The sequence below is a fragment of the Pteropus medius genome, unplaced genomic scaffold (assembly GCF_902729225.1).
Source record: "Pteropus medius unplaced genomic scaffold, Ma_sr-lr_union100, whole genome shotgun sequence".
NCBI classification, from domain to species: Eukaryota; Metazoa; Chordata; class Mammalia; order Chiroptera; family Pteropodidae; genus Pteropus; species Pteropus medius.
The window spans coordinates 1,505,031-1,519,911 of NW_024354498.1; the positions used below are offsets into that span (position 1 = coordinate 1,505,031).

At 38.5% G+C, this 14,881-nt stretch overlaps 1 protein-coding gene across 1 annotated transcript in view; it reads right to left on the minus strand.

The window, feature by feature from the left end:
• PHEX (phosphate regulating endopeptidase X-linked) overlaps positions 1-14,881 on the minus strand; it is a 173,054-nt gene that overhangs the window by 16,450 nt on the left and 141,723 nt on the right. The window contains exons 16-17 of the mRNA XM_039852264.1: positions 8,025-8,079; positions 1,786-1,853 (exon numbers count right to left, since the gene is read on the minus strand). Coding sequence (XP_039708198.1) covers positions 1,786-1,853; positions 8,025-8,079 — 123 coding nt within the window. The remainder of the gene's footprint in view (positions 1-1,785; positions 1,854-8,024; positions 8,080-14,881) is intronic.

Below are 14,881 nucleotides of genomic sequence, written 5' to 3' on the forward strand. Positions count from 1 at the left end.
TGAGTCACATCTTGCAAGCACAGCCCCTGACTCAGCCCTACAGGAATGTGTTTCCTCTAAGTTGCCAGGAGCTGAGAGACACATAAAACCTCTGTTATGAATCATTCCACAGCCATCAGTGTGGATGGAAGGCCCATCTGTCCTGCTTTGACAAGGAAGGTTGCTCTAAAAAGAGAACTTGGAACAAGAATGGAAATCTCCAAAACATAATGGAAAAAAAAGATTAGTTATACATGGTTTTTTTCCCCCATAGGCTCACTCTTCATTTTCTCTACACTCGTCAAAAAAAAAAAAAAAAAAAGTTGGAGTGCTCCCAGACTATTTTCTATACTCACTCAAGATTACTATTGGTATAAATTTAATTATGCAAAGAACTCTTCATTGGGCTTACAAGAAAGTCCCCTAAGCAAAAGTGTTAACTAAATAATCCAAAGCTCTTCAATAAGGATGGATGCCACTATCACCCCTCTGGGAGAGCATAGAGTCAATGTCTTCCATCCATTAACCAACCAATCATTAAATAGTTACTGAGCATATCCTTATACGTCAACGCACTGTTCTAAGTATTGGTTACAGAGTGAAATTGCCAACATTAGATTCTGTCCTTTAAGAGATAATCTGGAAGTCCTCCAGAAGATACTGAGGGAGAAATGTACTTAAATTTCCCAGGAAGAAAGGCCCAGAACCAAGGGACCACTATTGGCTTTGGTTTCTTAGCTCAGACTACCCTGTCAGATAAACCAAACAGGCAAAGACCAAAAGAGCAGCGCTGGGGATTCAGATGACTACAGGAAGCCACACTTTAGCAGAAAGGGGAGACCAGGGGAGCAAAAAACCTAGGTGATTCAGGAAGGGCTGGTAGGAGTACAGGAAGAATTGTTAAGAAAGAGAAGAACCAAGAGGGTCTCTGGCCTTGGGGTAGGTATCCAGGAAAGGATGTTGGAGACACCACAGACACAGAAGAAAGAGTTTCCTCTATAAAATGTTGCCTTGGGCCAGCCAGGTTCTTGAGTCTGCATGTAAAATCGCTGTGTGGATAAACATGTGATCATAATCGGCTGCTAATTCATAAATTTTGGAGATTTCGCATGGATTTCCAATCATACTCCAAAGTTAAAGGAGAAAAGAGTGTTGATTAAAAATGACGGTAACTCTCAAAATGTGATCATTTCTTTAGTTTATGCCATATTCTGCTCTTTCCCTTTGCTTCGACGTCACCAAGGTACATAACATATTCTATATTATGCATTATTAGGAAAGCAAAGCCTTTTTAAAAAATTCTATGACAGCATAGAGAAAAACAGACATTAGGCATTGCATAATCCTTGAAATAGTATAAAGGAACCAGTCAGCCAAGCTCCAGAGTCCTAACTCACTGAGTCCTAATTTGGCAACATGTATAATCATCTTCGGAGCACAGCTCACACTTCCAGGGAGAGCATCTCAAGATGGTGAATTTAAAAAAATGACAAAGGGAAGGAGATATAAAGCAATTCCTATAATTATTGTGGCAGCTACAGCAGTCCTAATCTAAATGCGAAGCTAAATTCACTGAAATTACAAGGTCATTTTTTCATCATTCTACCCCATCACCAATGGAAACAATTATTCATTTTTTGCAAGCTATCACTGCGAGACGTGGCAAAAATTTTCAATCAGCAATCATACTGTTTTGGATAATCTTTAATCTGTGATGCCACTATGCAAAAATAATAGCAACAATTAACATCTATACAGTCGACATTGTCATAAAAGCAGCAGCTTATACAGTGAACCAGTACTTACCATTATTATCAAATCCATGTGTAAATTCATGTCCAACAATTACTCCTATAGCACCATAACTCAGAGATCTACAGCATAAATACATAATTTGCAGAAAATTATAAACATGAATCTGAGAGCATAATCCTTTAGTTTTTTTCTCAATGAAAAGCCAAAATAATGTTTTCTAGTAACGATGGTAATAACAATCTAATAACCACACCCCAAAAACTGTAAAAAAAACAAAAACATACTAAACATACTCTTCTCTTGAAATGGACCAAAAATATAAATTCAAACGTTGTCATTATGACCATGTATGGGCCTTAGTATTCCTACCCTGTGAGATTAGGGATGTGAAAGATGGTTTCTAAAGTCCTCTCCAGTCCTAAGGTTTCTGTGATTCTATATCCACTCTAGCTGTAGTTTATATTTATAAACACCCAAAGCAACAGCAGAGTTTGAAAAGATCCTGTCAGTAAACATACCATTTATTTTTTTATCTGAGAATCTGCTGAAAAATCACTGTAGACTTAGAAGTTAAATTGTTTTCCAAATGTAGTCATAAAAAGGAATAGAGCAGAGATTAAAAGGGATCACTCTGCCTCCAAAGGTAGTCACGTTCTTCTGCTTCTGTGACAGACAAGCTTACGGGTGAATAGCAAAAACTGTGAAGCCTTAACCAGATTTGGAAAAGGCATTTTATGATTTCTTTTCACCTCTGAAGAAGTATGTGGTAGATTACCTACAAGGGTGACAATGAACAATTCCACATGCCCTGCGTGCATGTACCCAGCAAGAGGCAACCTACTCCTTTTCTCTTGAGTCTGGTTGGGCCTCAGGACCTGCTGTGACCAACAGAATGCAGTGCAAGAGGACTGATGTGACTTCTAGGCCTAGGCCTTGTAGCTTCCATTTTTTGCCCCCCACCCCTTGAAGTCAACTGCAACGTAAAGAAGTTGGACTAATCAGCTAGAGAGAAAGAAGCCAAGTGAAGCAAGCAAGAGACACCAAAAATTGAGAGACTTCTAAAGGCAAAGAGAGCCCCAGCCAGAACCCAGCTGTTTGAGTCAGTCTAACTGGGACCCCAGACCTATGAGCAAAGTCATCTTAGATCTTCTAGCCCAGGTCAAACTCCCCCAGCCAACAACATGTGGTGCAGAGACAAACTATCTCTGCTGAGTCCTGCCCAAATCTCAGAATCATGTGGTTGTTTGGTGGTGCTGTTACATAGCAGTAGATAACTGAAGCAGAGTGTACTAATGACATATGAAGGAATCAATAAGGGGGCTTTCATACATGTATGTCTGGAATTTTCTCTCTCAACTACAAGTTCCATGAAGATCAAACCCTTATCTACTTGATCAATGCTAAATTCACTGTACCTAGTACACGGTAGGAAAGTAACAACAATTAAACTAATTGATTAATTAACTTCACCATTTCATGCAAGTGACTGATCTATATGTGACCTATTTGTCATTTAATGTGTGGATAAGGATTACAGACAACGTAAAATCCTTGTTAATGAGGATACTTTCTGAAATTTGCAATGATGCTAAAAATATTTCACAGTTGTTTCCTGACACACAACATCAAAGTAACCCAGCAAACAGATAGGACCCATAAGTAGAAGGAACAAGAATTTTTGAAGCAACATGTTATTACAGGACATAATGATCCTTAACATGCTAATTGTTTGTCTCAAGTATACCCAAGGAAGTGCTGTAAGATTTAATTTTTCCCCTTGGTGGCAATTCTTTCCTTTGTTATTTCTTTCCTGCAAGGTAATTTGCATTTGAAAAAATGCTTCCTACTGTTTTTCCATCATTGCAAACCTTCATTAAAGAAGTAAAATTATGCATTTCAATCATAGAGCTATCATAGCGGTGTGGGACAAACTTGTAATTTTACATAGTGCTAATTTTTGCAGCAGTAGCATCACTGTGCAGCCTGTAACATTTCATGTCTCCAGACCTCTCAGCCCTGAGACTTGGACTCGGTCCTCTACAAGCCTTGGTTGATGCTGATGACTGGATGAATTTAAGGGACGAACAATGGAAGTTTATAGGTACCATTCTGCAATAAATGTTCCTAAAGAGGGACTGCTCCAGTGAGCTTCCTATTTGCAGAGGGTAATAGAGAATTCAGAAAAAGACTGAATCATTGTAAGTTCCAATTCTCAGTTACATAATTGTAATCCTTTGGATGAGAGACAAAGAAAAAGTAAAAGTAATTTTATATGACTAAGCCTTACAATGATAATGTTTTATCATACTAAATTCGCATCTTCCATTTTATCAATGGTACTATTTAAATTAGTATGTCATAAAAATAAATAAACTCGTATGCCTTTTAAATGATGACTGGCTGGCCAGAAACAAGACGACTCCTGCAGAGAAAATTTAGCCTTCCAAAAATAAAGTGGGGAAGACAACAATTTTTCCGCCTACTCAGTTTCTTTTGTCCTCACTACCCAATGAATTTAACATATGTGCAAGGTTTACTGTCAACACGGAATCAATCATACTGCTGTCTAGAGCAACCATGACCTCATGCGGTCATCAGGTAAGGGCTACTCTATGCCTGGAATGGAGATTCATAAAAATCTCAGCATTGGAAGCAGCTTTAAGGTCATCTAGTTCTATTCCATAGCAGAGCCATGGTCCTCGGCTACAAAAACCCATTCAAATGGTCTTAAGACTGCTCCTTGGGCATTTCCAAAAACCAGGAGCTAACCCCCTTCTGAGGTGGCCCATTCTCCCTTTGTGTGGTTCTAAATAAAACAGCTCTCCCTAACGTTGATCTGGAATCTCTTTCCTGTGTCTTCTATCCTTTGGTCTAACGTAGTCTCTAGCTGAACACCCTCTGATCCCCTGAATATAGTAAGTCATTCTGCCACCTTAACTTTCCTTTAAAAAATGTAAAGTTAGGTTCTTCCTCAAGTGTTCTCTTCTCAGGTTTTTTCAACTTTTTCTTCAGTGATGAATTCTAGGCCAGCATTTCCCAAAACATAGGGAGAAGAAGAGTTTAAGAACCTCTGAGTTAAACACATTTAAATAGGTTTCTTTCTTACGAAACTTCTTGGGAATTTTTATGCTGCTAAGTATCATGATTCTCTAAAACAAAGGGAAGGCAAGGATGACTTACCACTATTACTACTTCATGGAATGCACACTTTGGGATATGTTGTCTTGAGCCATTTACAATCCTGATTCTCTCCTCTGGCAACAATTCAGCTTACTGATGTCCCCATAATTAGACCCAAAAACTCAGGAAAGAGCTAAGCTGACCAGTGTGAGCTAAAAAGATATCCACTAGGCAGTTCTGGAGGCTATCTATCCAGAACAGATGGATAAATGGGAATCCATCTCACTGGACTGTGACTCCCATTCTCCAGCATCTCCATATTTCCAAGGCCCAAAAGATACTTAATAATTATTCATTGAGCAGGTATCGTATTAGAGAGTGGGTGGCTTCAGTGCAGACATATAACTCTTTAGGAAAATAATACAAATCTTTTTCCCACTCAAGTCTCAAATATGGCTCAGCATAAGGTTGAACTAATAGACCCTAATATTATTTCCTAAGTTTCTATGATTTTGACTTTTATATCAGAAAATCATCTCAAGGACCCAATAAACAAACTCACTGAATTAATAACTTCAAAACCTAACCAGACTATTTCCAAGTCTCCACATCTATAAGCACAATGACAGAAGCTCAGTTAAATTGCTAATGATAAGCGGAATCAAATAATTTTGCGACTTTTTTAGTTCAAAAGGAACTTACAGAATATTTAGCCAAAATCTCTAATTTTATGTAAATATAGATAAATTTCTAATCTTAACAATAGGGAAAACGAATTCTAAATATCTGAACACTAACGAAAATTATGCAGCTGTGGCTTGGGACGATATTAATGGATTTGGTCAATACAAACCATTTTCATTTATGCTAACAGTGGTGCTTTCCTACAGTAGACATTAGTGATGCCTGCTCCTGTCCCCTTGGCACTTACCATTTTTGAGCACACCAATCCAACAGCTTCCAACTGTCAGCACCTAAAACTACAGATGTTCCTCCACTTATGATGGGGTTGCATCCTGATAAAACCATTGTAAGTTGAAAATATCATAAGTCGACAATGGATTTAGTATACCTAACCTACTGAATATCATAGCTTAGCCTAGCCTACCTTAAACATCCTCGAAACTCTTACATGAGCCTATGGTTGGGCAACATCATCTAACACAATGAATACACTTTAGAATATCCATTGTTTACCCTCGCGATCGCATGGCTGACTGGGTGCTGCTGATGGCTGCTGTAGGCCAAGTATCACGAGAGTGTATTGTACTGCATATTGTTAGCCCTGGAAAAAACAAAAATGTTTTCTACTGAATGCATATCACTTTCCCACCATTGTAAAGTCGAAAAATCATAAGTTGAGCCATCATAAAAGTCAGAGACTGCCTACAGTTGCTTGAGGACTTTCTCTAGCTACCAGAGCCCTACGGCCGAGGCTGGGCAATGCCAGGGAGATAATACGCCTGGGGGAAGCCCTCAATCAGTGATGGAAGATGAGTCGGAGGATAACTACGCCAGCTCCCTTGCCTGAGGCAGGGTCCTGCTGAAGCATATTCTACAACTCCACAGCAGGACCGAGCCCCAGCTGCCCACCATGATAACTGGCTTTGTAACAGATATGTGGGTAGGCAGAATAATGACCCTTAAAAAAATGTCCACATGCTAATCCTCAGAACTTGTGATATCTTATTACATGGCAAAGGGGAATTAAGGTTGATAATCAGCTGAGCTTAAAATAGGGAGACTATCCTGGATTATCTGAGTATGCCCAATGTAATCACAAGGGTCCTTAAAGGTGGAGGAGAAGACAAAAGAAGAGAGTCAGATGATTCGATTATAAATGAATGACTAGAGAAATGCAACTTTGCAAGTCTAAAAGATGGAAGAAGAGGGTCATGAGCCAAGGAATGTCGGCTAGAAAAGGCAAGGAAAAAAGTTCTTCCCTAGAGCTTCCAGAAAGGAATGCAGTCCTGCTGACACCTTGTGTTTAGCCCAGTGACACCCAGGTTGGACTTCTGACCTACAGAACTGTAAGCTAATAAATTTACATTGTTTTAAGCCACTAAGTTTGTGATAATTCATTATGGCAGCCGTAGAAAACTCCTAAAACAAAATTTATTGGCTTCCTTCCCTCCTTGTCCCAGTTCCTCGCTCCCCCCTGCTGGTGTTTCCTGGTATCACTTCCCAAAAAAACTACTTGCACTTGAATCCCTGTCACAGGGTCTACTTCTGGGGAAGTCCAAATCGAAACATTTCCACCATACGTACTTCTATGTGACCCCATATCTTTTTAACCTGCACAATCATATTTAAATTGTCACTTATCCAAGCCAAAACACAAGAGACTAAACTTCTAAAATCAAGACTAAATTTTCTGTGCATTAAAGTACCAGAGCAAGCAAAGGCACATAATAAAAGTGGTGATATTATTGACAATTAATATTATAAGAATTCCCACTGGATGTGGAAATTCTGAATTATATAATTCTACAATCTATTGGTATCAATGGCCTTTAAACTGATATCCCTAATTCCAGACACTGTCAGTGTTTGAACTACTGTATATCTACCCGGGTTGTATTTCTAAAGACAAATTTGGTTGCTTTCACTTGCTCAAAAACTTCAATATTTCCGATTGCCTGTTAACATCCAGGCTCCTTATTTGGCATTCAGAGTTCTCAAATATTAAACATCAACCTTCTTTTCTAGACTTCTTTTCCACTGCTTCCCTTCATATACTACTTGGACTAGCCAAACTAGACTCTGCTAGTCTATAAGCACATTCCTTTCCTTTTCTCACATTGTTTCTTCTCTCTGAAATGGTTTTAGTCCCATTACTATCAACTCAAATCCCAACAATCCTCCAAAGTCCAAATATTTGTGGTATGAATCACTGCATAAGTGAATAAATGCATAAAAACAAAAGCTACCTGTGTATTAGTTGGCTTTCCTGTCCAATCATACACCCTGGTAACAATAATCACAAAATGAATACCTAAAATGATGAGAGTGGGGCCCGGCCATGCCAGGTTCCATGCCCTCTTTTTGCTGAAGAACCATTGGTTTTTTGTTTTTTTTTTTGTTGTTGTTGTTGTTGACTTCTGTGATCTCTCCAAGCAGCAAGATCTTCCTTACATGTCAATAGCTGTTTAATTTACTCATTTACTTACCGAGGATATTCTGTTCCCCAAAAGAAAGGCTTCTGGAGCTCTCCTGCCGGAAATCCTGGGAGAAACGCAATCAAAAAAAAATTGTTAAGGGATACAGAGACTGAATTGATGATTATCTGGTTCTACTAGCTTTAGCCTTGAAGTTTCAAAGTCCCATCTGAAAAGTACCTCTTATGGATCTGGGAGCCCTCCAAGAGATCCAACTGTCTCTAAGATGATATCAATTCAATTGAATTTAAAATAAGTACATTACACATCAGTTTCAAGGAAATCATTTTCCATAGATAGACCATTGGCAGTGTCCAGCCTGCTATGAACTGGATTCCTTTGTACACAGAGTGTGCAGGCAGCTTACGGCTGTCCAGCAACTGCTGCTAATACAGAAAGGGCCAGCTTCATGGACACACAACCTGTGCGGTCACACAGGATCCCCCCCCCACACACACACCCATGCAGAAGGACCCTGCACTTGATTTAATGCTCTGCTGTCACTGTCCTGAAACTCTTAATAATTTTATCTTTGAATGTGATTTTGTGGGTGGAGTCTAAAGGGACAAGGAAGCATGCATATGAGCAAAGGAGCCATGAGCAATATGTCCTAGATGCCCTACTTCACCTACAGCATTCTGATACTCCCCTGGAGCGCAGAACTCCAGCAGACCCACAATTTGTGGGAGTTTAGGAAGACTCAAAACAAGTCCAAGGTAAGCATGTTACATCTAAGACTGAAAGGTGGGGACTCTGACAGCCCCAAGAGGGATCTTTCCATTGGAACCAGAATTTGCTTCAATCACCAAAAGGTAGCAATGCCATTCTAAGAAATATGAATGACCAGGAAACCCTGTCATACTCTTTCTTACACCTATTACTTCCCTATATTGGCCAAGCACATACACTGAAAACAACGACACAGAAGGAAAGAAAAAGAGTGACCCGCAGTTTCTTTTCCTTTCAGACCTTCCTTATTCAACAGAGAGTGTTCGTACAATGTATGCATATTAAAAGGAGAAATAAAAACAGCTGAGTTAATTTTCTGCAGTGTTTTCACTGTTCTGGTAAGAACAAAATACATATGTATATACAAGCTACAAAATACAAACTGTATAATTTCAGAGATTCCACATGCAAGTTAAAAGCTCTTATATTTGCATTTAAAACTGGCATTGCATAATATAGAAATGAATAGTAAAAGTATGGTGATTTAAATTTTTAATTTTCTTACAACATTAAATAGCAAATAAAAAAATACCATGACAAGTATAGAGAAAGAGGGCAGGATAAAGCTTTTTATTTTAGCACCTTTAATAGTACTTTTTGCTGCTTTCTGAACAGGGAACCTCCATATTTTTAGTTTGCACTGGGCCCTGCAAATTATGTAGCTGGCCCTGGGTGCAGATGAGTGGAAGAAATGCTTTGCTTTGCTTTGCCATTGCAACCTGCCACTAAATTTAGCACCCTGACTTGATCCTCGGAGCTGCACTTACAAGTCATCACAAGTGAGAATGCAAGGAATAGTACTGAGAGAGAGGAGAGAGAGGAGAGAGAGGAGAGAGAGGAGAGAGAGGGGAGAAGAGTAGAAGGGGGGAGAGAAAGAGAGAGAGAGACACGTCTTCTGCAACGTCCTTGCCTGCTTCAGAGCCTCTGCTCAAGGCCCCTTGAGACTGAGAGTTCCTTTATGAGTTAAAATTCTTTCCCTTCCTTCTCTCTCTCAGCATTCTTTCTACTTCCCCTCCATGACATGACGCTATGAGAAGTGAGAGGAGGAAAGCAAGTTCTTAATTTAAAATGAAATGTTAATTCTAAGGAACTCATATATATATTCTTTACATTTTCTTAATAACATAGTTTGAGATTTTAAGGTGCAAAAAACCTAACTGCAGAACAGAGATGGATCCAGCTAGTAGTTCTCTCTCTTCCTGCTGCTTTTACATAAAGGAAAATGTATATGACTTTGAAGGGCAATGTCATATTAATCTTCATAATATCTACATTTCCTTAAATATGTGTGGCTTCTTTACATCAATTTTCCTTTGTTTTTTCTGCTGATTACTTTTGGTAAGTCATTCTGACTTGGAGATATATATGCAAATATATATTACACATATATGCAAACCACAGTGTTTACATGAACATTCTCTCACACAATAAATCATCAAAAAGCAATGATATTTCCTAATAAGAACAATGATCATAAACCAATGTGATTTAATTATTAAATCATTATAGCCTTCCATAATGTGCCCAGCTGGAAGCATTTATGTCCATTGTCAGCCTCTTTACAGGGAAACAGCTGACACCTGCATAAGCCTCCATTTCTGCCACTATTACTGTTAGAGGCCCCACACTCACAGCCATCACACACACACCCCCGCCCCCGATCAGCTGTATCTTTTCAGCTTGTTGGGACCATGGAACCCAACACTGATCAACAGAAGAATCTGATGCCCTTAGGACTGTTCTGCTGAAGTGACTGGATTAACAATTCAAGCTGCTTTTTTGGAGATGTCAACTGGCAAGAGTGATAGATCGAATCCAACAGGGCCAACTCAATATCTTATCTCATAAAGTGGATAAGTTGTATTTAGCCAAGGCAGAAGTAAAAATAATTAAATAAATGGAAAGGGAATTCTTTTTTTTTCCTCTCCCTTTTTAATAGGCTTTTCTTATGTTTGCTTGCATATCCATTTTATTTCCTTTCTTCCCCATTTCAGCACTGCCTGACCACCCACTTCGCACTTTTAAAGCAGCTCCTTTTTCCATCAGTATATTTATGGGAGGCATTCCTCGCAGTGTAAATGTGTGTGTGTATATGTACACCACACACACATACATATACATGTATACGAAAAATATGACAGAGGGAGGGAGAGGTAAGAGAAATTTAACTACTGGATTGGCAAAAATTAATAAGTGTGACAACAGGTAATATTGGCCAGGATGTAGGATGCATGTTGGTGGGAGTGTAAATTGTTGCACGCATTTTAGAGAGCAATTTAATCATCTCTTAATGCTTTAAATGTCATTTTTAAAAGTGAGTAGCTACATGCTGATATAGAAAACGCTCTGAGAGATATTAAGTGAAAAAATATTAAGTGAAAAAACAGCATTCAGTTGTGTATGGGTTCCTTTTATGTGTAAATGTATCTATAGGTATATACAGTCCGTTCTGCCATAACACTTGTGGTGAAAAGGCAAATTTGTTCCAATATGACTGATACACTAGGGGGAAAACTGGGGCAGAAGTCCAAGTCCAAGTTTGCTTATGCACCATTTTCTCCTCAAGAAATGCTAGATGTAAGCAGAAAACTGCACCCAGATGAACTGAGCCACACAGGAATACACAAAGAGCACACGTCCCAACACGGACCAGATACCTCCATTCGCTTCGTGTGTTAGAAGCCACACCCATCCACGTCTGTGTTAAAACTTTCCTTCCAATTTCACATAACCCTCCTTTTACCGCTACACAATAACTCGCCAGCGGCAAGCCCTCCAGTGCTCGCTTCTATAAGCAAACTTTAGCTCTTTTCTGGGGAAAGCACCATATTTATTGTGGCATTTATGTATTTACCCATTTAACACATATAAAACCGCTATTGTTTTTATTTAGCTCCTAGCTTTTGTTTTCATGCGCTGCCAATAAAGTTTTTGATTGTTGTGTCCCTAACTCCATTTTTCCTGTAAGCCTTGTGGCTTTTATTGCACAATTTTGCAGAGCACAGTGACGTTTAGGAACACATATGTCACATTATAGCAGAACTGACTTATTACATACATGTGTGCATCTATGTGTATATGTACACACGTATTCCTGCCAGTGGTTCTCAAATTTTATCTTGCATCGGAATCATCCAGAGGGCTTATTAAGATACAGATTGCTGGGCCCCACCCTCAGAGTTTCTGAGTCAGAAGGTCCAGAGATTTGCATCTCTAATAAGCTCCCCTGTGATGCTGATGCTGCTGGTCCAGGGACCCCACTTCAAGAACTAGTGCCCAATCACTGGCTCATGCACACTGTGGAGTCAGTGGCTAAATACGTTCATTGCTGAGTTGCTGTAACTGAGAAAAGTGTGCAATAAACTGTCCATCAGGAGAGAAATGGCTTAATTATGGTAGAACCATATTATGGACTGCTGTCCAGCAAAGGAAGAGAAAGAGGTAGATCTTAATAGTCTAGCATGGAAAAATCTCCAAGATGTATTGTTGGAATAAAGCAAGTCACAGATACAGATATATAAATATTTACTTTTAAATAACTGTCCTGTCAGTGTGAGCATATATATGTAAATGGACAGAAAAGGTTTGTAAAATACATATCAAAGTGATCATAGCGGTTACCTTGTGGAGATAATTGGGATTTCAGGTGACGCAGTGGTTTAAGGGGCTTTGGACATAAATGTAATGTTTTACATTTTGATTAGTTGAAGGTAGTCAACTTGTGTAATAAAAATAACTTTTAGAAATAACTGTGTATTGTAGAAAATTCTTCTAAAAGTTATTCAAAAACAGTTTACAGTTAACTAAATTTACATAGTAGTATTTTGTTCTTACATCTGTCAACACCAGCAAGTTTCATTTCTATTTCAGGCAAAAATACAGATGATGGTCATAAAATCCCAAAGATTAAAATTCTGACAAAAGAAAATATTAGTATGTATATGTTGTAACAACTCTATTGTTTGTTAGTAAAAAATTCTCTTTTTCAAATCTGCACCTTGAAAACCCATGAAGACCTGCTTTTGGTTTTCTACTTGGGTTAACCTTTTGTTTTTTTCAAAAGTTTCTCATACCTCTGTTATCGGTGAATATTGACTAATCTAGTTGGAGTCTTAGCAAAATGCTGGCCATAAAAAATATAGAGTGCTTTCATTTAGGACACAATGGCCAAAGAACTGAGCACATTCACTGGGCAATTTAACCAGGCAGGTTCAACTATTTAACCATAACATATAGTCATAAATCTATAACCTAACTGTAGCTAGCTTTCCAGGAAAAGTTAAATGCCTTGATGAGTCTGGGTTTCAGTATCTATTTTGTTATTGCAAAATCACACTAATTAGGTTTTTCAGTATAGACAAATATAGAGACAAAAATAAAATTAGCCCATTATCCCACAGCTCACACCTAAGAAAACAAACATATTTGTGTATTCAGGTATAGAAAACTGACACTGTACAAAGATACATGAAAAAAATTAATAACTTCCTTTTCTTCCCATCCCTCTCTCCCCAACCTGTAACTTTCCACTGCTGTCTGCATATCTTGCTTCAGACGTTTCCGCAAATGTCATCTCTCACTAAGGCCCTCCCTGGTGCTTTTCAAAGGAGAGAGGTGTTATCCTACCCTCTTTTCTTGCTTTATATCTCACCACGATACCTCCACCAATGATACTCTACATTTTAAATTACTCTGTATAAATTGTCTGTATTTCCCCAACTAGAATGCAAGCTCCATAACAAAAGTGATTTTTATGTTACTTATTTTTACTATTCTTCCAGAGATATCTCCAGAGCTAGAACAATACCTGGTACTTGGTAAGCACTCAATAAATATTTGTTAAGTGAATAGGGTCTGCACCTTGTGAAACTCAAAGGGGTGACTGGGTTAAGCATTACCTATAATTATGCATACCCCTTGCTAGCCACAGTCTAAAACATTACGTGATACTATGTGCTACTCTGAAGTTTCCATGTTCAGTACCAGAACATGGATATGTACAATTATTCAACTTCCGGTTTTCATTTTCCTACTACATTAGGGACTTAGTTGATTCCATTCTCTCACATTCATGGTAGAACTACTGTAGTTTTGAGGTTGGCGCATTTTTTTTCCTAATAAACTCGCAATCGAAATGCAGTTATTAACAAGATGAAAAGCCCTGCCCCGCTCCATGCAAGTTTCATCATCCCTGTGTCCTCTTAGCTCTCCCTACCATCAAGGAATAAAAGTAGGATATTCTCCCTTTTAATGGTTGTGGCATACGCTTAATAGAGAAAATGAGACAAAAATATTGATTTAGATCAGAGTCCTTTAGTCCTAACAATATTGAACTAATATAACCTCTTTTTCCTATACTCTTTGTATGCTTTCATGTAACTGCCACACTACTTTTAAGTTCTATACCCATAAGTATATGGCTCAGGAAAGTTATCATATAGCAAATATTTTGAAAGCATTACCTTCCAAAGTTTTATGTTATTTGGAAGTCATGAAGTTTTTTAAATATATATTGACACAAATGATGATTAGTTAAGACAACTATAGTCAGATTCACCCTTCTTTCCCCTGTTGTTTCCATGTTTGGTCAGATTTAACAAGGCAGGAAGCATCCAACTTTCACTACCAGTTTCAAAACCCAGAGCACCTGCCTCTTCCTTTTCTCTACAGCAAATTTTTGTAAACTTACTAATATGATGCAAGGCAACTCGGACTCATCTAAATTTGGGAGTTAATTCTTAAATTCAACCTCTCTTTCGACTCCTTTGAAGGAATTAATGTTACTAAATTTGTTCAGCCAGGATCCTTCCAGCAGCCTCCGGGGCAAAAGTGGCACAGCCAGCCAGCGGCAAATAACAAAGTTCAGTCCAAAAAAAGGTGACAGAGGGTAAAGTCTAAAGAAGAATCCAATGGGTTTAAGCATGTGTGGACCAAAGTACACACTCAACTGTTTATTCAATTAAATCCATTTCCATATTTGCTGTACCTGCTTTCACCAGAGATATACTTGGGTTTTCCACTGAGTGTGTATCTGTGTCTGATTTCTTTCGCTATGGGTGTTCATGATATTTTTGCTAAGGGACTGACTATATCACTACATTCCATTGTATTATTAGTTTTGTCAAGTAATAGAATGTTTG